At 38.5% G+C, this 24,179-nt stretch overlaps 2 protein-coding genes across 12 annotated transcripts in view; one reads left to right on the forward strand and one right to left on the reverse strand.

Annotated features, from left to right (window-relative positions):
- The window catches only part of celf4 (CUGBP, Elav-like family member 4), a 100,739-nt gene extending 97,344 nt beyond the window's left edge, over nucleotides 1–3,395 (forward strand). For all 9 annotated transcript variants that reach the window (XM_082140328.1, XM_082140326.1, XM_082140323.1 and 6 more), the window contains one exon: nucleotides 1–3,395. The gene's annotated coding sequence lies outside the window, so the exon portion shown is untranslated.
- Nucleotides 2,975–24,179, reverse strand: part of kiaa1328 (KIAA1328 ortholog) — a 25,668-nt gene continuing 4,463 nt past the window's right edge. For 2 of the 3 annotated variants that reach the window (XM_082140315.1, XM_082140317.1), the window contains exons 6-11: nucleotides 19,708–19,832; nucleotides 16,790–17,322; nucleotides 16,437–16,541; nucleotides 15,687–15,808; nucleotides 15,454–15,571; nucleotides 2,975–4,610 (exon numbers count right to left, since the gene is read on the reverse strand). In XM_082140315.1, coding sequence (XP_081996441.1) covers nucleotides 4,403–4,610; nucleotides 15,454–15,571; nucleotides 15,687–15,808; nucleotides 16,437–16,541; nucleotides 16,790–17,322; nucleotides 19,708–19,832 — 1,211 coding nt within the window. In that variant the 3' untranslated portion in view covers nucleotides 2,975–4,402. The remainder of the gene's footprint in view (nucleotides 4,611–15,453; nucleotides 15,572–15,686; nucleotides 15,809–16,436; nucleotides 16,542–16,789; nucleotides 17,323–19,707; nucleotides 19,833–24,179) is intronic. The other variant, XM_082140316.1, reaches the window with a different exon arrangement.

Below are 24,179 nucleotides of genomic sequence, written 5' to 3' on the forward strand. Positions count from 1 at the left end.
CTGGAACACATGTTGATAACATGCCAAATGTATTTGAAAACAACAAGATCAAGATCATCGGGGCTGGGGATACAGTACAGCTGAAGCAGGACATGAGGAGGACGTAGCCGCGTGATATACCACCACCACCACCAGGCTCAATGGACCTTTTTGGACTTCAGTGTTTAACTCAGGGGAGCTGCGGTGTAACTGGACCATACCGTACTCCCTTCTCTGAACCCCCGAGCCCTTATTTTGCAGGACCACAGGACACATTACTGAAGACCAACACAAAAATATATATATAAATATATATATATAAAAAAAGGAAAAAAAAAGAAAAACAATGTAAGCCCTCAGAAGGCTCTGAATCTACGAATAAGTAGTATGGGGGGAAAAAACACTTTTTAAAACTAAGATAGACTTTTAGATGGAAATCATGTAATATTGAACACGTCTTTGGGAAAACTTTTTAAAGAACTGTTTTAGAAACCAACAAAACGGATTAAAAAAGAACAAAAAAAAAATTGAAAGACAGAACTTTTTGGAAGGAAGTGACAATTCAGGACACGAACTTGCTTCGACTCGGGATGGCCAACTTTTTTTCTTGGAGTGCCTGTCCTTTTCCAGGGGCAACGGCTGCCACAAACCGCAGCCTCCGTCCGCTGGGAGACTTACCTGTCATTCCTTAGTTGTGTAGGGACCAAATGACCAAACCTTTTTATCACAAATGAAAAAAAAAAAAGAGAGAAAAAAAAAAAGACTCATATCTGTAACATAATCGGACCACTGCATCTCTTGCTGTGCCAATCGGTTAGAGTTGTATTTAAAAAAGATATATGTATAAAAAGAACATATATGACTATATGCATACATATAGATTGCTGATATGCTTTTGAATACTGGCAGAACTATTTCCGATGGTCCGTCGAGGCCGCTCACTTCGCTAGTTTACAATTACTGCTCAAAATGAAGAATATTTATTTTTATTTCTCTTCTAGTTTTTCTCTGTGGTGAGAGAAAGGGTGCATGGGAAGGGTTGTTCCATAATGCAGCCTTACCTTTTCTATCTTATGTCCTGACCTTGTAGTTAAGAGACCATCTTAAAGAGGTTTGAGATAAACAATCCTGTTTATATATAACGTACATACGATATGTATATGTATAGCAGACGTTCAAGCAATATGTATTCATATTTATGCACCTGTACAGCATATATATGGATACATACACGATATTAATCCCAAAACCCATATATGTATTTATATGCATATATTTTATATGTGTGTATATATAGAAACCGGCTATTCAATATGTAGAGCTGTAATTTTTTTGTAGATTTAAGCTAGAGTTTGAAACATCTGCTCTGCTTTAGACTTTTACCACTGGGAAGAATCTCAAATCGGCAGCTGCAATCTGCAGGCATTCCTCTCGATCCGATATAACGTTCCGCATCCGCCAACACACACACACACACACACACACACACACACATTCAAAGAAAAAAAGAAAAAAAGATTCAGTTTGTGTATATATGTGTATATGCTACTTACAAATGCAAAATGGCCTCCTCTCGTTTGAGAGTTTCAAGAGAATCAGGATCATTACGGAATAGTACAGAATACGGACATATCCGCCCTCCGCCTCTGCAAACATTCGCAAACAAACGACGTTATTCACTCGAACCGAGCCGTGCGCTGGCTTTATCGGTTTACCGTCGAATCGTCAGCAGTGCGTCCTTGCACCTGGCAGCACTGTGCTACGACACCGCTAGCAGCCATTCATTATTATGATGATGATGTCAAAACAACAGAAACACTCTTCTTCTTAATAAAAATAAAAGAAAGAAAAATAAACAAAAAAGACGACTACTATAGCTACAGCTAACAGCGAAGCCTTCTAATATTTGTTGACATGACAAACCTGTGCTGTGCAGCTTGACACCGCCATTTACAGATACACCTACTCGACGTTCTGCTTATGGTTACAATGAAGTGGGCATTATGTACGTTTTGCACAAGTATCGTCAGAATCCGCGTCACATTGCGTTCACACGCGCAGCTTCGGAGTTCTGACTGATTGGCGGGAAGTTTTTCCACTAGATAGGGTCGAGGACGGAACGTGAGAATTTACCATTGTATTTATTGCTAATTAAGGATTTTCATTTTGGTTATGCTTTGCAACTGCTCTATTATACAAGATGGCACTATTGTAAATATATGATAATTTCAGAGCTGGTTAATTTGCTTTACCGCAGAGTAAAGCGTCTGTACAGTGGGGGGGAAAAGCAGTAGTCAGTTCACCTCATTTCGAAGGGGAATTCAGTTCTGAATCGACGCGTCTTCAGACGGGGTTCCGAGAATGTTGCATTTTGCCTTCTAGATCTTTCCGACACATGATCATTCAGGTATTCCAGGATCGTTTGCAAGTAATGCATTCCGTCTGTTGGATTTCAGTGTCACCTGTCTTTCTCTCCCTTTCTGTCTTTCTGTCTCACGCTCATCAGCTCCCTCCGTGTTAACCGTTTCAGCTGCAACTGTTTACATAGCAATCTGGAAATGTAGAGTTGACAAAACCAAGAAGACAGAACAGAAATTTTATTATAAATATATACAAGTATATACATGAACTACTGAATATACTGTAAATGTGTTTTTTTTTTCTTCTCTTTTTTGCTCTGTTCCTCTGTATATAGGTTTGAATATTTTATAATCTTTTACTTCTATCTAGAAGGACTGGATGACTAAAAAAAAAATTGAAAGACAAAAAACGAAACTGGATTAAAGCAGGTAAACTCTAGTCCTTAGAGATGCATTATGGTTGTAAGGTATTTAATCACGGAACATAAGAAGAGTCAATCGCATTTAATCCACGTCACTTTCAGAACTGCTGCCAACATGCTATTTATTTGCCTATTTATGTACTCATTTGTTCATTTATTCAAATGTCATTTATTTATTTATTGCTTCATTTTGAAATACTAATATATGTATAATTTCTTTTCTGTTTGTAACCACACCGAATATCATTTCTGTCATTTAAACGATGCTTTTTATTTAAAATATATTTTTACATGTTTTTGTATTGTGAGACACAATGGAACAATGCAACTGGCAGAATCAGGGTAAACCTTTATGGAGAATGTAGAACTCATGAAGGACTGGTGTGCTGCACCTGTTAGAACTGTCTGCTGTTTTCTTCTTGTTCTGCGATTCCATCCGTCTGTCAGAACAACGATTTGCTTCACCGCTTTTTCAAACACGCTGGAAAAAAGGAAGAAAAACTGCACTAATCCATCAGACTCTCCGCAACTCTTTGTTTTATAGCCTTTCTTCATTAGCACTAACTGTCTTCAACTCATCAGAAACAGTCTGAACTTACAGAAACAATGCAGTAAAATGGGGTAAAAAAAAAAACGAACAAATCCAGACATTTTGAGCACAGTTGAGCGTGCTGGGTGGTATCTGTGGATTTTTGCCAAGCCTATCACAATGAGATTGAGCTGTATTAGCAGTCGGATTGCTGCCGCAGCTCCTGCCCTGTTCTCAACTACACTTTTCTCTGGTCCCTAGACTCTCTTTTGTAATTTTACTGAATGACGCGTTTCCGCTTAAGCCCAGTAATAAAGCACAGTGTAGAATAAAGCAGCATTATGCTTGTCCCATTTCCTGCTGTATGTCTATACAAGACTTTTTATGGTTGTTTTAATCTCTTTCTCTCTTTTTATGGATTTGTGGCACGACTGATGTACTCTGAAACCACTTCAAAGGTGGAGGGTTTACGTGCGCACTCACAGGCGCCTCTCTGAAACTTTCTTTACAACACTTCAGATCAAATTAGACCAATAGCCCTGGAGCGATGTTTGGCTGAATCCCATTGCATATACCGGTGCTTCCAGATCTAGGTTGAAGTATCAAAGCATATATGCTGTGTATATTGGAAAAGCAGGGGTATAGGAAAGTGACGGGACACATTTGGAAAAGAAATGTGAATTTGTTAATATATGCATACAGTTTGATGACTCGTGATTTTGTGGAAAATGCAGCATTGACTAGAAATGCATCTTCTTGACTAGTCACTCTCAAGAAAATTTCTCATCTCATCAGATGATAGAGGGATTACACATTACAGATTGCAGCAACTGTTCTTGAGAATCTCTTTAAACGTTTACGTTGCCAAGTCAGTTTCTTGAAAAGCCTGTAGACTTTTATGGAGCTGTTGCCCAACCATCTGTGACTGAATAAACAACACCATTTATTAATAAACACATTTTATTAAGGGAGAAACACTTGAATATGTTAAAAAATGAAGACCATAATTATTTCAAGACACTAAAAAGGCAGAATTAAGAGCACATGAATAATGAATGATCATTCAAATGAGTTTTGTATTCCAACAATTAGTCGCCATTACAACCAGTCATTCAACAGATGAAAAAGATGTCTTCCAAGATCTCGCTCTCCTCCAGGTCTTGCAAAGAGGACCGACTGGGGTCTAGAGGAGAGAAAATGGTCTTCTGAGAGGTCAGAGGGGCGACGAAACTCTTCCGGGACGAAGGGTTGATTCGGTACCTCTCTGGGTTAGATACAGGACTAAAAATGTCCAACAGCTCCATCAAAGAGTCATCCCACCTAGCAATGAGAAAAAGAAACATGAGTCAGGAAATGTCACATAATTATTTTATACACCAGAACAAAAGTGGACAAGTGGGATTAAAAAGCATGATCATTTACATACCGCTCAGAATGCTGCGCATCCTCAGATTCCCCTACATAAAAGCCACATTGTTGCATCTGACTAGACAACAGTTCACAGGCTTTGAAACATGTGGCCTAAGGGTGGGTATGAAGAACAAGCCAGCACTTTTTTTTTTTTCTTCCTAGTTTGGAAGGAAACTATAGAGAGCTGAGCGAGGAGATAGATAAATAAATAAAAGAATAAATAAACAAAGATTAAGCTAATAAAGATTCAACCCCTCAGTCGAGGTGCTTAATAAATTATTCATCGAGTACAGACGTGCACATTTCAGATATAAAACATGAATTCTTAAAGCACGCTCCACTGATGCTGCTAACATAATTCACTGCTCATTCTAAACAGCATTGATTTGCATCCAATGCAGCAGAAGGGATGAGTGGGTATTCATACAGATGTGTGTGTGTGTGTGTGTGTGTGTGTGTGTGTGTGTGTGTGTGTGTGTGTGTGTGTGTGTGTGTGTGTGTGTGTGTGTGTGTGTGTGTGTGCGTGCGTGTGTGCGTGTGTGCGTGTGTGCGTGTGTGTGTGTGTGTGTGTGTGTGTGTGTGTGTGTGTGTGTGTGTGTGTGTGTGTGTGTGTGTGTGTGTGTGTGTGTGTGTGTGTGGGATCTCAGCTTCTATGAGAGGCAGAAAACGGTGCTATCCACTAAGTGCCTCTGACATTTGAAAGCAGTATTTGCTTCATGGCCATGATAGTGGTGATTATACAAGACACTGAGAAACATGCCATCCACTATTTCCTTCATGCCTGACACTTTTTGGGTCTGAAATCATAAAGTATCAGCCAACTACACCTGAAAATGTTTTCACAGAAGGGTAAATTAAAGGGTGTCAAATCTTCAAACTTTCATCCTTCTCAGGCAACACATAAGCTCTGTTCCAAAACCAAGTGAGCTCTTTACAGCCTACACTTCTAAAGGCCCCGATATACTTCAAGTGAAATTGAAGAACAAACTGTGTGATGTCATTTTGAACAAAATCAGGCCAAAACTAAGTTTGTTTTGTGTGCCTTTCGGGAGTTCAAAAACTTTCCGGAAAAGTTTGCTCTGGCTGGTAAACACCTTCATACTACCATTGGTTTTTGGCGATGATGTAATAGGTAGGTGTGCTCTGAGGCCCCGCCTTCTTTGACGTGGAAATCTTCTTTGGTTCATTTCTTCTTTTCAGTCCATCGAAGTCTGATATCCGTGAGTAAAAACATGAATACACCAGAGAGCCGCTTTATAGTAGAAATTTAAGTTGTAATTCTAATTGAAAGTTTTTTCATGTTTAATACAGTAAAGCTGCTTGATTTTAAACAATCTATTGTATAAAGTGCTATATAAATAAACACGATGTGAATTTACTGGAGTGCTGAATTACAGAGCTCGTGCAAACATATCCACATAGCTATGATCAGATTCTTTCATAACTACTGTTCTCTCACCGCTGTCATTTTTGTTGTTTATTTTGTTATTGAAAAGAAAAGCACACAGCACATATTTCCATATTCATCTAAACGTCACTCTCGGCAGTGTGGACGGCTTAGGGATGTTCACTAACAGAATAGACCTTATTCAAATCAGCGTCATCTTTGATTTTTAGCGGGAATGAAAGTGAGGCTGTGAGACATAGACATGCATCTCTTCAGTGGGTTGTACTACTATATAATGCGTTTTTGGATTGTTTTGCTGACGAAACATCTTTTCAAGAAATTTCAAAAGACAAAAAACCACAGGCAACATGATGAGCCATAGAAAATAAGGGATCTAGGAGCTTTTTACAGCGGATGCCAGTGGAAAATGTCAAGTCTATCTGTCACAGCCTTGCTTTCATACCAGTTATGGCGCTGCTCTGAATAAGGTCTATTTACTACTACGAAAAAAGAAAAAGAACTTCGCCGTGAGTATATCGGGGCCTTAAGACAACATCCTAACTGAGATGTCGATAAGCATGCCTGAGATGCCTTAAATGCAGTCTGGGTAGGCAGCTCACTAGATTTTGGAACAGAGGTAAGTAAATCTGTCACTCAATATCATATTCTTGCACATCAAGACGTGTCACCCAATTTGAGATCAAACATCATTGGTTCTTAGGTGTCACATAACTGATCGTCACTGACATCAAACCAGAGACGTGCATCGAGATGCTTTTAAAAAAAAGGAATGATTTTGAATTAATATTTAAATTCCAGCCTGTTTCTCACAAAAGTTCTTGTAGGACTACAGGGAAATATAGTGAATGTTATATGTATGGCCTCATTTTAAGGTGCAGTCACAGAATTTCACAGGGAAAAAAGGTACACTGACAAAAGTGTAGTGATGCATGATGCACGACTCACACAGAAGTCACTTTGAAACCAAACAGCTTTCTGTTTAGTCAACGCAGCGTGTGACCAACTTGAATCAATTGCGAAATCTACGTAGGAAAATCCTTGCATTCCTATTGAAATAACTGGATTTCGGCCATGAGAATTTGCCAAATAACAGTAAATGTGACAGCACCTTTATGGTGTTTTTTTGTTGTCATTTTTTAGGCTTGCCACCCAAACAATTTTCATTGAATGAAAAAAAAAAGCAGCCAAAACTTCTTACATGGGACACTATTAAAATATTTGCAGAAAGACTATCTCAAATATTAAGGGTTTGAAACAACATCAGAGTGAATAAATGATGATAGACTATTTACTTTCAGGTGACCTATGCCTTTAAAACCTAAAATTATACCTACTCCTCTCACCCTTCAAATGTCTATTTCAGTTTACCAGGTGAGGACTGAGCAAACTGGTGAATCTCTGCACAGGTAAGGATAAGTTTTGAGGCTGACGGATTGATCCCCAGAGTGTTGAACACATGTTCACACAGCCAGCTCAGTGGGGTTCCTGAGCACCTGTTCCTCATGCTGGGACTGATGAAGGTGCCCTAGCTCTGGAAGACATCCTGCATTGTTCTGCTGCCAAAGATCGGAAACCCCCGGATCCCTGAGGACTACAGGCCAGTTGATCTCACTTCACACTTTACGAAGGCCTCTGAGAAGCCGGTGCTTAGACAGACCACCTGGACCCACCGCAGTTTGTTAACCACTGATACAGCTCTGACCCTGGACTCTGGAGGTTCACCATAAACAAACCTACATATGCAGCACTATACTGGCTGTTCTGCCTACTGCCATCAGAAAAAAACAATAGCTTGCTGTTTACTGCCTATATGAGAGATTCTTCATAAGGGACTAATCTGCATACTACAAAAAAGTTTGATGTAGCGTTATTTTAGTACTGTATTTAGTATGTGTCATAATTTAGAAATAAAAGACCATTTTCTATTTTAGCCCTCTGATTTGGGCTGCGTTATAGTCCACTTTTAGACACGCACTTGCGAACTTCCCAAAGCACTTCCCCTCGGGGGAATCCCTGCCGCCATTTTGAAGTGCGTTCCACTTCGTGAAGTTTATATGGACAGACCCTCATTCCCTCGATTCTGACAGAGGGAGCGAGTCTATTTCACATGTACACTTAAGGCAGCTCCATCTACCACAATGTAACACGATTGTGACGTCAACGCATATTGCGTTTAATTTACCCCACCACAAACCACTCTATGTTTTTTTTTGTTTTTTTTAAACAACTCAAACAGACCTATATACATGTAGAATGCTGCATTAAACAATTTCGTAAGGGAAAAAAAATTATAATAAATCAACCCCATAGTGGATCAACCCCGAAGTGATCAAGGGCTTAGCACGTTCCAATTCAGCCTATTGCAAAGGTTCCGCCAGTAGTGGGCACTCATGCAACGTAAGCAATGACGTACAACCGAGTGAACTAGACGGAGGGAAGTTAGCAAGTGAAGGGCATGGCAATTTCGGACTGGAACGCAGCCGAGAACACTCCATTGGAAGGGGCGTATCTGCGGTGAGACTTCAATGTGATTGGTAAACACCTTTGCATATGAATTAAGTATTACATGTGAAACTCTCTCCAAATCTTTTACAATGTTTTTACTATCAGAGCTGTCGAGATTAGCTAATCGTGATTATAGCATTACTCCCGTTGCATGAAAGGTTGCAGTGATGAGCATTCTAGCCGATGACAGTCATGTCTGTTGAGCGCATGAATGCAGTGCTCTCATCATTGCAACTATTTCTGCACTCTCATGAATGCTTTCACCATAACTAACAGTGCAAACACGATGTAAATAAGAGATTAATTGTGCAGTGTAGACAGCCTCATCGATTATAACCAGGGGTGCACATAACAGGTGCTCAAGATGACAACACATGACGTTCTATTATATGCTGTTCACGCCCTTAGACTGGAAAGTGTCTATGGCAAAACTATCAACGCCGAAATTAATCTGCAGAGGTCAGGTGATACAGCAGTCACATGGTACAAGTAGGAGCTCTCAGAAAATTCCAATCTTACAAGCTGTAATTACGAGTTCTACAAGGATGTAAAAGCTTTTAACAAGTTGAAATCTCATAATTATGGTAATTACAACATGGCATGAACACACCTTCAGTCACATATACACTCACCCTGTGTGATTGACAGCTCCAGCAATTATAAAACGAGGGTTCTTTGATCACTTTCTATATATAATTTAATCAAATTTAAATAACACATTTTCATGCTACTAAGAGAAGCAATGTGAAGTTGACCATTTACTCACTGGCGTGATTTACTGACGCATAAAAAGCAATAAACGATTTTAAAGAAAGTATGTCTGACTGTACATGAATCATTACATATTAGAATCATTACATATTAAATCACTGATCACAGATAAAGCATTAGAATTAACACGGTTACTTGCATGTTGTGGCATTACTGTCAGGTTCATATCTTACAGTAAAAGTGTTGCCTGCCTGCGCTGAAATTGCGACTGATTTACCAAAGAACCCACAGTGAAATGCACCGAACAAACAAGTTATGCTGAGAGACTAGGGCTGTAATCAACCAAAGAAAATCTTGGTCGACTGAAGTCCTGAAATTTTCGACTAAAAAAAAATCGACTAAAAATTACGTTAGGGGAAAAAAACGTTAAATGAATTAGCTGCGCACTGTGCGCAGTATTGGTAGCCTTGTTGTCCGCCTAAATGAATTATAAATAAACAAAAAACTAGTAGGCTATTTGCAGTATATTAAATCGTTTTTGACCTAATTATTTTGCACTGAAATGAGTCTGACACGAGTCTGTCGGCTCTGACAGCGTTGCATCACGTGCACCTGCGCAATATCAGAGCCTATGATTTCCGAAAATAGTACTGTTGTCAACTAGTGATATCAATCACAAGAACTTTTGAGGAATATGCAACATAATTTAGACAAATGTTTTTGTCATATGTATTATAATAACTGACAGACGCTATAATTTCAGCCGCTCTGTGCAGCCGCTCTTTTAAAAAAATGCTGCCACACTGCCGATGTCTTTGTTGACATGGTAGAAGAGGACTGACTTACTATGAATTAAACGCTCTCACAATTAAATAAATAATATTCAGCAAACCTTCTAGTAGCCTACTTTCTTCAATCTGTCTCTCTTCTCCAGTGGGTTGGGCTAATCCAAAAGAAGTGAAAACAAGGGGGGTGTTCCGAAGACAGACTGTTACCTGTGAAACACAGGTGCTCTGAAAACACCCCCATTAGCAATTAGTGCTTTCCACCTGATGAAATGAACGCGGCAAAACTAATTAAATGAACGCGGCAAAACTGATGAAATGAACGCGGCAAAAAAATCGACCAATCAGAATTTTGGTCGAGCCAGAACGTATCGACCAAATAATCGACTGGGAGATTACAGCCCTATGAGAGACATTCAGATATTTGTAAATAAATAACCACTTTTCTAGCATTAGGATCCTTTGGAAGGTAATGTTATTTTTAGTCCAGTGAAAACGTGTCGTTTTCCTTGGTTTTGGTTTCAATAAAAGCTTTTTTTTGACTAACAAGGAAGTTTTGAGTTCTGAAACTTGCGTGTCAAAAGATCAAGGTAAACTGGATTCCTCAATTCATTCCCCCTTTAAGTTTTTTATCTAATATTTTATTTCAGCTTTATTTCAATTAATGAAAATAATTTTTAACAACATGTTGCTAAGCTAATGATGATAATACTCTAATAAACAAAATAAATAGCACACAAGAAGTTTAGGTTTACCTTTTGCAAAGTGATGCCTTAAAATACTGCCGAAGTAGGTGGTTCACTAGATTTTGGAAAAGAGCAGGTATCTTCCCTGCTTATCTTCGTGGCCACCCTCATTATACTCATGGATGCAACCATAGTGAGAAGTAACTACATTGCACATTTCCAATTCTTGAACACAGTATCAGCAACAGCATAAAACAGTTAATGTTGACTCCTACACTGTTTTTGCACTGTTAACCTGTCAAAACATATTCCAGTAATACATATATAATCAAGAATGTTTCATTTCACTCTTGCAACTTTACACTGAATGTTTTTGTGCACTCTCATTGATGTTGCTGTTATTTTATATAAATGGAGATTTCTTAATGAAATTACTTTGCAATACATTTTATGTAACAAGAATTATGATCATAACTAACAAAAGCAAACAACTTTTGCACTTTATCTGTCAGGTATGTTTCATTTGCTAGCGATTACACAGCCAGTTACAAGCCTGTTTGAGAAAGAGACCTGCTCACTGAATGTCAGTATGCAACTTTATATATTTACTCAGAATAAAAAATTGCTACAAATATTTCATGACATCATAATGGATCAAGCTGCCTAATGTTCTTTTGCTTTTAAGCCCGAAACTTGAATCTAAGTTTCGTTGACATCCAGTCCTATGACAATGATAGTAATGTCCAATCCGGGAATCTCATTTTGTCGTTTTGGCGAATGACAATCGATTGTCATCCGACAATTCTTTTGTACATTTGCATCAGAGGGAAAGAGACAGAGAAAGAGAGCTTACACTGAGGGTGGATGGCTGTTGGGGTGGGACTTTGGCAAGGCTCCCTCTAGAAATGTGAGAATTAGCATTTTTATTTGTTGATTTATTTAACGGACAGGCCTCTCAAACAGCCATCCATCAACGGACGACATTGCCGATATGAATAATGCATTTCTTACCGCCGGTCACAATCTATAACAAGGGAAGGGGTAGGTGTAGTTTGGGCGGGGGAGGGGGATGTTAGGGCGTTGGTAGGAGGAAATTGCCGGAGAGAATGCTAATGTGTTTGGCAGTCATATTTACCCAAAAGCTTTCATTGCTTTTCACAAGGTCCACTGGCGAATGACCACGAGACATTAATATCACTTAAGAGGAGGTTTGCTAATCCCTAACGCTATCTGTTCATTCAACGGATCAGCTAGGCATTGGGAACAGAGTTCAAGATGCCCGAGAAAAAAAAAAGTTGAGCTGAGCACTACAATAGCAGTATTTAACTCTCTAGATTATTGAAGAGAAAAATAAAATAAATACTAAATCTTAAATTCAACAAAACTAACAAAATAAACATATTTTTTATATTAAATTTTTAAATGAAATAAATATTATATAAATATATCTCTACCGGTTAACTCATCAACTCCAGCTCCTACTCTCATCAATGTGAGAGTAAAATGCAGAGAGATGATGAAAGACACTGAAAAAGAATCAGGTTCTACTTCAGTTACTCCAAACAAAAGACAGTTTATCAGTTTCCTTTGCCTCTGACTCCAGCTATTTTACTGTTCTCATTAAAAATGTCTGTCACGCCTGAAAGCCCAAACAAATTTGTACCCAAACAGTAATATAAAAATCCTAAACGGAAAGCACTGACAAAACTGCATGTCAATTTTCTTTCAAATCAATAGTAAGCAGAGGAGAAGCACAGGCCATGGGCAGGAGCACTGACATTTCTCACTTCAGCTCTATCAAAATAGCCCTGAAAATTTTAATGATACACAATGTAAAGTGATGAGGAGTTTACAAGAGACGGCCCAAGTCTGCACTGCACAGGTTAATTTGAAAAGGTGAAGGTAATTTGAAAGAAGGACGTGGTTTGATGAGTGTATTGTTTTGACGATTCTTGCAGAGGTTGTTGAGTTTTATCAGTCTGACTGCATAATTCATCGCCTTCTCCACTCTTCCTTCCACTCTTCTGAGTGAGATCAACTCGAAAAAAAACTTAATATTTTCAAAAGGAAATGTGAGTGGAGCTAGCAATGCAAAATACACCATCATGGTGGTATGAATTTATTTTAGTAGTAATATATATATATATATATATTACTATATATATATATATATATTTTTTTTTTTTTTTTTTTTTACTAAGTCAAAGAGTCTCAGTTTTATCGCCAACCACGTGAAAATAGTAAGTCTCCTCAATCATTCATTTTCCACAAAATGTGTGGGACAACAAACATGCCAAAGTTTAATATATTGGGTTCAACATTTCTACCACAAAGTATGAAAAATAGTAATAGTGACACTTGCCTTAGCAAAACTTTAAAATCCCTCAATTTGAAAGGCAAGACCAATCTAAGTGTGTAACAATGCAAGAATCAGTACTTGGGATCACACACCCGAAGGATACTGACAATCAAAGAAAACTACCCGTTTCAGGTAGAGTGAAATGTTATGATTTCTAGCAGACACAAGATCCATAATCCATAATCATTTCATTAACCCAAACTTTTATCCCCAGGGCATCTTTCTCCTTTTAAGCAAACTCTTAGTAATACAGTGCTTGTCTATTGATTCATTGCTGGCTGACAGGGGCATTCGGTAGTTCTTCTAAAGTGTATCCCTGTGGCATCAGACCCATCAGACCTGAGGTTGTCCTGGCAGCATCCAACCTCTGGCTTCTTAAAAATAAATAAATAAACGACTCGCTTCATTGATTTCCTCAAATCAGGTTTGGTTTTGAATAATGCAAAAGTACCCTCCAGACAGCGGGATGCAATAAAATATTTATCGTCTATATATATATATATACTTTCCATAGTGCTGGTTAGGGTAAACGGTCATCTTGTTAGAGTTTATGCACCTTTTTAGCATTAGTGTTTCCCATGATGCTCTTCTAACCATGTCAAGATTAGCAAAGGCAAGTGTGTCCTTTTAAATCAAAATATGACTTGCATGCCAGATGTACAGAAATCTAATGTTCTATTTCCATTCATTATTTACATAATTAAAATAAATGTTTCTATATTTATTTTAATTCCTTTTTAAATTCTGTAAAGATTTTCTTACCATTTGAGCAATTTAATCTAGAGGCTTTTCTCAGTAAATATTGACAAGTAAGATACCTTAACTGGCGTAACATTTATTCAACTAAAATCTTTAATCAATAGACAGTGCTTAGAGAAATGTCTAACTAAAGATCTATTTTATCGCCTATTTGATCACATATCTTTGACTTTTGATTTAAAGCTGTTTGACGTCACAATGAAAGGTGAATCCGGAACGGTCACTTAAAATTCAACAGTTTGACTTCATTAAGATACACATCTCTGCCTTAGACTTAGTTCACATTTGGCCCTTATCAAGTTCCCTAGTACTGTACATATTAAGCATATGCAAGTATTCAATTCCCTGTCAGTTCTGACATTCTCTTGGTATGCCTCCCACAAATAGCATGGCTGCACACAAAGCAACCTAATTTTCCCAGACCCTGTAAAAGTTCTGGCTTGGTAATGAAACATCTGAGACAGAAAGGAACATATTAATGCAAAATATTCACCATAACATATAATACAGGGAGAAAAAAGGCAATTACTTCTGAAGTCAGTACATTTTCTCCTAGAAAAAAGAAGAAGAAATACGCCTAACAAACGACTTACAAATAATCTGCATTTTTCAGAGATGGCATGTTAAACGAGACATGCTCATACTCTCGCAGTGAGGGTTGGGGGACGGGAAAAAAGACATGCTGTCACATTAATTACCTTTCTACGTTAAAAGAAAACGGTAATGAATTTCCTTCCCTATCCCAGAGTGTGTCTCGCGCTAGCGGTCAGTGATTCATTCTCTGCCTCACTCTTTCTCATTAAGCTGAGGGAGGTGGCGCATTCTCGGCCCGAGCTGGAAGACTCGGTTCAATTACACCTGCTGCTGGGCCCTGCTACGTCAGCTAATGGGACTCAGCTTGGCTCCTGTCAGCCTCAGCGCTGGCCGGCAAAAATCTTCATTTAACTCATCAAAAAGGCCTCGCACTGCGTTGGGCCCAGACCAGCTTTCTCTTTTTTTCTCTTCTTCTCCCTTTTCCCCTGTTTTATTTGGATTCCCCCATATATCAGTTCTCCCTCCCCTTCTCCTCTTTCACATTCTTGCATTAAGAAGCTCTATCACAAAGGCAGGGACTCCAAAAACACAATTAATACATGGGCTTGGCCCCTGCTGTGCTGTTGAGCCAAAATTGCTGTCATTTCCCTCTTTTCACTCCTTCTTGAATTGAACTTGTTAAATTGTATTTACTTGTATGGTTCTTTTCATTGAGTTTCCTGAAAGTGGCTTATCTCAAGCACCAGGAGTTTTCCCCCCATCTTTAAATTGCAACAGCAGCCTCTCTACAGAATCCCAAATTGGCAGAGTGGCCACACAAATGGCAAAATTAAATGTTTTGCTCATCTAAAAATACAGAAAGGGTGTGGAAAAACACATTAGTTGTGTTAGACAGATGGGCCTAGACAGGCTGTGATGACTTAGATGAGTGTGTAAAGAAACTAATCCATGGCATAGAAAACAGAAGTGGACCAAAGACAGAACCCTGAGGGACACCTTAACTCACCTGGAGGCCTGTGGAGTCCTGGGAAGGCCAAGAGGAGGAATTTTGGGAAGAGCAGATGTCCGGAAGCTTTCTGGAATCACAGGAGAAGTGGCCATATCCTTCTTGGTAATGGAGATTTCTGCAGGGAGAAAATTAGAGATACTTGAAATGATGTAATGCAAATTTCCCATTAAGAAGGTAAAGTAAAAAGCAGAAAGGAATAACTTATTGAGCATAATTTCTTGTTAACGTACCTTGTGAAAGCTTGGGTGTAGGTTGCTGAATACTTGATGTTTGTTCCTGTGACTGTATGTTACTCAACGGTTGTCGAACACTTCTCTGCAGAACGTGTGACTCTCGCTCTTTTATTTCACTGCTGAAAAAGAAAGAGAGAGAAAGATACTATTCTACACCATTTAAAAGTAAAAATAGTCATATTATGAGATTTTATTACAATGTAATCTTTTCTATTTTAAAGGTGCAGTGTATGATTTTTAGCGCCATCTAGTGGTGAGGTTACGAATTGCAACCATTTCAATGTAAGGTTCATTTTCACATAACGGTTCATTAAGTAAGTCTTTATACACCACTGAAAACATAGTTATGTATATTATGTTGCATTTCTGTCTACAGATTACACAATGCACCTTTAAAATATTTTAAAATGGAATTTATTCTTGGTATGGCAAAGCTGAAATTTCAGCAGTCATTATTACAGTCAACGTGTCACATGATCCTTCAGAAATCCATCTAATATGCTGAACTGGTGCTCAAGAATCAATTGAAAACAGTTGTGCGGCTGCTTCATATTTTTTTGAAAACTGTAATATATATTTTTTTTTTCAGGATTCTTTGATGAAAATTATTCTTTCAAAAACAAATCTCACTGACCCCAATCTTTTGAATAGGGAACTTTTGTATATTTAAAGATTTTGACTTTTGACTTTTTCTTTATCTCTCCAGCTCTTTTTTGCATTCAATGCTATTTTTAAGACAATCTTTACCTGTGTGTTACCTGATCCATAACAAAACAGGACTGTGGACCTTCATTAAAACGGCTGTCTCCATTTAAGTGCTTCTCAAAATCTGTTGTGGTTGCTTGCTGAAGCCTTCAAAAGACAAAAATTGTAAGAATATTTGCGAAAGTTAGGCTGGATTAACAGAATTTGTGGCATAATGTTGATTTGCACCAAAAATAGCAGGACTCGTCACTGTTTTTTAATGAGACAAAAGTCATGATTATTGTACAGTGAACTAGAACAATTTTTAGGTGCATGACCTTCTGTGTATGCATTATTAGTTATGTGTATGCATTATTATCTACTGTTTAAACAAAAGGCCCGTGCCAGGCTCTTACCTGCTGTACTGAAGGTAAGACTGACGGAGTTGCTGGTTCTGGAGCAGAAGTTTCTCTTCCTGTTGAACCAACCGAGCTTGAATTCTCTCCCTCTCCATCTCCAGCTGTTTCTTCTGCAGGAATAGACACTGCCGTTTCTCCTCCCAGTTCTCCTGACCAGGAGGCGGAGCAAGTCCGGTTCGATTAGCACCACGCATGTTGTCACTCTCCATTCTGTGGCACTGATGAGAGCACTTGGGTTCAGAGGCACAAGGCCGCTTCAGGGCATCACAGGCTGAGGGCTCCCTGTTGGAGAAGCTGGGATCACTATGTCCACCTTCAGAATTGTGATTGGTGTGCTTGTCATGGACTCCACAGTTCTGCTCGTTGCTGGAGGGTGCACTGAAAGGTCCTGTCGAGAAAGAATGAGTGCACTCCACTGACCCACCTCTCTCAGTTCTACTTCCTGATAAAGGAAGGTCCAAGTAAGATCCGTCTAAAGCAGTTCCTCTCCTACACGGAGACCTCCTGGGCACCCCTTCGCTGCAAGGAATCTGTGGGATGAAGCAGAGGTAGAGAAAGTATACACGTCACCTCTGACCTTTTAATAATGTAGTAACGAAAGCAGGTTTTACTCAAGGGAGTCAGAGAGGGTGGGCTCATCCCAAAAGGACGCAACAACCCAAGGTCAATCACCGAAGAGATAAACATTCAGGACAAAGGAGAATCGTCCGCCTCTGAGGGGACAGAAATGGGCCACTGACTAATTCAAGAGGAGGTCGTGGAGCATGTAAACATGCATTACTCACAGCCAAGGTTTCAGAGAGGACAAGCTCATTTCCCTTATACAAGCTTAAGATGGAGGGTGCACAGGGGGCACGTTCTAAACTAAAACAACCGATGAGTTTTACAGTGTCGGTTAGTGAGTTTTATTTTGTTTTAGCTTTGATATTTTTAGCGACAGTGCTTTAAAGGGTATGAATTTAAAGATGGAACTTCTCTGAGACTGTTTTAGTGTGCTGACAGGTTAACAGTTATAGATGCTAAAAGTGTCAACAATGCAAAACCCCTCTCTGAGAGGCTGCTTCTCTAAATCCATCCTCTTTAAAAGCACCGCCGATAGAGCCATCAAAACAGAGCTTTTGTAACAAATTTACCTTCAACACATTTCAAGGCAATAACTGTTGGACTTCAAATTGCCTGCTGTGAGCAACGTTACTAATCTTAAGATCTATGATCATTTTGAGCAACAAAAGGAGGTCGGTATTAAGTTTTTTTTATTCGTTGAATATCTGTTAGTTACCCAGTTCAGACCGGATGTGTCACTGATGGTCATGAAAGATTTACGAGGTCATAAAAGTGGTCAGCAGGTTGAAATAAATAAATAAATAAATAAATAAATACACCAATTTTGAATAGGGGTTCTAACTAAGGGTACTTTTCATATCACTAAATACTTGGGGGTCTCCCCCAGGTATGGGGTGTTTGTTATTCAGATTCATACAGTGCAGTTTTTTGGGATGCAATTAATTTATAATTTCTTTATAAAGTTATTTTTTTTATGAAATTGAGAATTTGCATGAATAGTTATGTTGCAAAAACTGTTCCAACTGTGTGTTAAAATTTACATAATAAAAAGTCACATTTACCTGTGCGCTTCAATATATCAGGGCGCATTTTTTTCTATTGGCCCAGTCAGACCAGTTCAGATTTTTACTTGCCCATTCAAATTGCACAAAAAGTTATTGTTTTCGTTGTTTTTGACCCATGGAACCTTGTAAACAGTGCTTTAATATTTTTAGGTAAGTCTAACAGTATGGATATATGCAGAAATTGAATAAAGTTATTAAACACTTCACATTCTTCACTGCATAAATTATAAATTAAATGTAGATTATTCCTTATTAAAGCTACAAATGTTATTCAGTCAAGAGCAGTAATTTTCTCTTTTTATTTTGTTCTTTGACTATCCATAATGACTGCGGGTTTATTAGGCTGCTGTCACTTTAATACATTCTGCACGACGCGGATCTGACACGCATCCCATTTTCTCACTCTTTACGTTTAAGACTTAATTTAAATAATTTAAGACTGTGCTGGCGAGGATACTCGACAAAATGGACATTTTGCGTTAATATATTTTTAACGTGTTAAACTGAAAAAAATAATTGCATGCGTTAAAGCGTTACTTTTGACAGCACTAGTAAAAATACATACGTACACATATTCTGCCACAGCAATAAATTCAGCTGATGTCCAAACAACTTCAGATGGATAATATTAAACTGTGGCATTCATTTTTCCTTGTCAAATATTCTTTCATTTCAAAATGTCATATTACACAAGTAAAATGAATTATGAATGCCATTTCATGTTTCGTGCAACCTTGGTGGTCTTATCTCTCTCTTTGACCATGTGCAAGACAGAGGGACAAATACAGGAAAAAAAAACCTCTGTAGCTGGGAAAATGACACAACTGGCCAAGCACAATCTAATCTAGGGAATTACTGGTGGACTTCCACACGCCTGCGGTGAGCAAAGTTATCGTCATGTATTCAAGGTCAGTCTTATACATCGAAACAAATATATATAAAGTCATTCTAGATAAAAGAATCTTGCAAATGTGTAATCGAAATAACAAATTCGCCCAATATTTACTTTTTAAGGAAAACGGAAAATTTGCTGGGCTTGCATTCAAAATCTCAAAATGGCCAAATATCAGCCGATAAATTGGTTGGTCTGCCAGGTTATAAAGATAGCGGGCTATACAAATGAATTTCTACCTGCTATGGTTATACAATGCCGTGACTGATCAGCTAAAATTCCAACATAGCATTGAGGATACAAATTCAGTGCACGCACATGTTCAGTCTGAGCCATTTGTGGCCTCTATCTATCGCTCTCTCCCACACACAGACACGCTCTCTCTTAGTACTCACCTTGCTGTGGGAGCAGGACTGATTGAGCAGTGTGATAGACTTGTTGAGTTTCTCTTGCTGTTGGGAGAGGTACTGCTGATAGAGTCCCAGCAGCTCCTGACACTCTCGGTACTGGTGCTGCAGGCCTGTGCCGTGGGTCAAGGGTCAACACGCACTGAATAACTCTGCCACTGTTCCCACTTAGACTAAAACCCTCTCTCCTCCCAAGCCAAACATGGTAATCCATTTCCCCCCATGTAGTGTTGCCAAGCTAATGCTGAGCAGGCAGGAGACTTTATACAGAAGGTACAAAAAGAAAAAAACCTCCCTCAAGGTAGTGTCCCAAAGGTAATTAGTAACTGTAAAATCAGCTGTATGTCAAGGAAAACACTCAAATATATTTTCAATCAAGCTTGAGAGGTAAAACAAATAACATTTCAAGATTGGTCTAGGTCAGTGGTCTGCAAGTTGACAGGGTGATTAAAAAAAAAGAAAAAAGAAAAAAAGTACAGTACTTAAAATATCAGTTCATCGTTTTGAGGAAGTTGGCGTTTTCCCTAAGATTTGAGGTGGTAATTTTATATATTTCTATATTTTCGGATGGCTAGGCAAATTTGTTTGGATGAAATTAATTTATAATGTTTTTCAGACCAGTATCAGTAACAAGCAACACTGAATATGGAATAAACCAAAGGTAATGGTCATAACCAAAGGTTATAATTTGGATGTTTTTTCAGAGAATGCCAAAATCTAAATCTGTATCATCCAGTTTTGTTGAAAAAAAAAAAAGTTCAAAATAAATTTAAATAAAATACAACCAAAGTCCCTTTAAGAAAAGTCATTTCACTCAGTGGCCATCTTTGAAACGCCTCTCGGGCTTGCAAATACAGCTCCTATCTCTTTGAATGGGGAAACATCAAATTCTCCAAAACGTTTCGCCGAGCTTACGATTCGTATTTGAAATCACCACCGACTCTGACAACAACTGTCTCATAAATTTTGTTTCTAAACGTTCAAATCATGACAGAAAAAGAAATTTTTCAGGCTGGATCAAGCTAATGCGCATGCGCAGTGGTCTGATTGTTTCTATAGGAACCGGCTCTTCTAACGGCAGCTGCAATTAAGCGATGACTTTACCAATCAGTGATTGGCTCTTATTTAGTAGGCGGGACTTATTCCACCATATTGAGCATTGCACTTTTCCCCATTCAAAACAATACGCGTGACGCATCTTGTGTTATTCTATAGTCTTCGATAAGACTGGCCAGGTACAAAAATTCAACTGAATAAGCTTAGGTATAACTGGAAAAGCTACAAGAAGAACTTAAAATATATAAAACAAATTCTCCCACAGAGAGCTCAGTTGTCCAGTGTCCTTATATCAAAAAGAGGAGACCAGTTGGACTTCTACTCTGCCTCCTGACATTTGAGTCTCTCTGGCTGAATCCCAGCCGCCAATACCTGGAGTCATGTTTGTGACTTTTTGAAAAAGTGCACAGACAGAGAAGAAAGCGAGAAGAGACAGCAGCACTGCAGAGAAGAGATAGAAGCGTTTCTTCGGGGTGAGGGCTTCACACACTCCTCCATCTGGGTCTGACTGGGCAGGGGCGGGCAGAATGCCAGGCTGAGAGACAGAGAGAGCTGGCACGTATGCAGCATTGGGCAGAACTCAACTGATCTGGAGCAGAACCACAGCCACGCCGACTGCGCCGACTAATGACAGTGTGACGTACGCCCGCTTACTCTCACACGCTTTGCAGAAATCCATTCGGTAGATCTAATTTTCCAATGTGGAAAGCAATAATGGAAAGCGACTTTTTTTGGTCTTTCTTCTTAATAATCAGCCTGGCTGTAGAGCACAAACGCTCAGCGATCATCATAATACCTCAAGGCCCATGAACTCGAAAGGGGCAACACAGATCAAACCGACTGAAAGTTAGAACGATATAGAGATTATTTATAGTCCTCATATCTCTGTTATTACAATGTCAATAAGCACTAAATCCAGCCTCTGCTCAACAGCCTCTCAATCCAATACCCATAAGATAAGCATGGTAAATCTTACCTAAAAACAAAGGCTAGTTTTAAAATCTCCAGAATACTGCACAATAGAAAAAGGAAGAGGAATTTCATAAATATAAAAATAACCCACAAGGCCATGGATTAGTGATGTTTACCTTGGTAAAGGCAAGGTAAAGTGGTATAATCACACTGGCTTATTGGTATAAGAACGAACCAGGACACCAGTGTTTAATAAATAATTAAAGTAATATATGTATGATGTATGTAAAATAACTTCCTTACAGTTGCCAAGCAATATGGTGCATTAAAGAAGAATTCACCCAAAATCATCCTTCACTCACCCATGTTATTCCAGACCTGTATGACTTACTTTATTCTGCAGAACATAAAATGAATTGCCCATATAATGAAACCCAATGGGGTCCAGTGTTGTCTTGAAATATCTTCTCTTGCATTTCACAGAAGTCAGTCAGTTAAACAGGTCATGGAGGACAGATCAATTATTCAATGTGTTGTGTTGCACGTTATAGCTTGCATCTTAAAGTGGTAACGTTTTGCTTGATTACAAACTACATTCAGTATTCACGCATAATATAAATTTGTGATATAAAAAATGTATACACTATACACTAATACCACTGATTCAGTGCTGTCAGTTTGAATGAGAAGCAGGCCTGTAATTACAATTAGCCATAAAATTACTACAAATTACTAACTTTGTGTTAATGCTCAGTTTCAGATTATTGAAGTATTAAATATATTAAAACCTAAAGTTAAGAACCAAGAGAGTGAGTGGTTCTAATATTCCCCAATTACCACCAGTTTAATTTGGTGATTAGAAATGTAATATAAAGGCCTCTGATAAATCAAATTTGCAAATTCCATCTGCTACCATGTTCTTTTACCCCAATATTGTTTTTTAAAGCAGATTTATTTATTTTTTAAGTTGATTCCGGACTGTATCAGATCAAACAAATATACAATTCCGGGATAATAAGATGTCTATTGTTATTTTAGGTTAAAAAATTTATACTTATATTAAATTGAACAAAAGTTACAGTAAAGTCATTTATAATGTTAAAAGATATTTATATTTCAAATAAATGCTGTTCTTTTCACAGTTTCCACAAAAATATTAAACAAAATATTAAGCAGCACAACATTGATAATAATAATAAAAATAAGAAATGTTTTTTGATCACCAAATCAGAATGATTTCTGAAGGATCATGTGACACTGAAGAATGCAGTAATGATGCTGAAAATTCAGCTTCGCCATCACAGGAATAAATTACATTTTAAAATATATTCAAATAGAAACGGTCTTTACTGTTCAAATAATTGATTAAATAAATGCAGCCTCGTTGAGCAAAAAGATACTTTTTTGAAAAACTTTTTTAAAATGTTTAAATTGTAAACCCTCGCGTAAGGTCAGGTGACGCAAACAGGAGTTTGACATCCTTGTTCTACATGCTCAGGTCGCAAAAAGAAAGCGGAACCACAAACTGACGGTTGATTCCTTGTTAAGGAAATATCTTATCTAAAAATATCTCACCTAAATCCATCAGGTTTATTATTATAGCTCATTCAAGATCATCAGTCAACATCTGACTGTCTAAAATAAGAGGATACAAAGGCATATGAAATCCAGAGGTGCCAACATACAATGTCCTTTATGACAGCTGCATGTCAAACCTCTGTATAATTCCAGGTATGAAATGAGTAACTGTTCAACAAGAACCCTTACCATAAAAAGGCCTCTCATTTGTAATGAGAACCAAGAGCCTGTCTCGTAGATAGAGTGCATCACACACAGGCATCTACCTCGCAGCTGACGAGAGGCTTCTGATACTCTGATAGACAGGTTGGGCGTAAACACACATATTAATACATTAACAGAAGGGCGTGCAGGAACGCTCAGCGCCTGGTAATCTGGAGCGACTGGAGCGGGACTGATAAGATTCTCTCTCGCTTCCCGCCGCGCAGGCACCTCTGTTGGCTGCCGGCCAATCAGAGCTCATTCCGAGGGCCTACATCAGGAGAAAAGAAAGCTGCAGGCACGTCTCCACCCCCATCCAAAAATACACAAAATCAGAGTTTGCATTCGATATTTCAGACAGGCGCTGTCAACATGATTCACTCCCCTGTCAGCCCGGCACAGAAATAAAATAATGAAATCCACCTCGAGGTAGAACAAAATTGCGCCGAAGAGAATATTTTACGGGGCCACTCGGCAGGATGGTCTGCGTGTGTTAGGTTGAGATGTAAATCGATAGGAGGACAGTTCACACAACCGCACGCTTCGATTTAAATAACAGTGAAAATGACTCACCAAGCCACTGATGATTTGATTATTTATATATCATGGGACTTCATTTGCTGGGAGCATGTGGTTTATTACTTCCAATTATTAGTGTGTCTACAAAACTAATTGGTCATAAACAATATGCAAGCAGTGGGTTTGTGATTAAG

Source organism: Leuciscus leuciscus (genome assembly GCF_965113295.1).
Source record: "Leuciscus leuciscus genome assembly, chromosome: 16".
Lineage (NCBI taxonomy): Eukaryota > Metazoa > Chordata > Actinopteri > Cypriniformes > Leuciscidae > Leuciscus > Leuciscus leuciscus.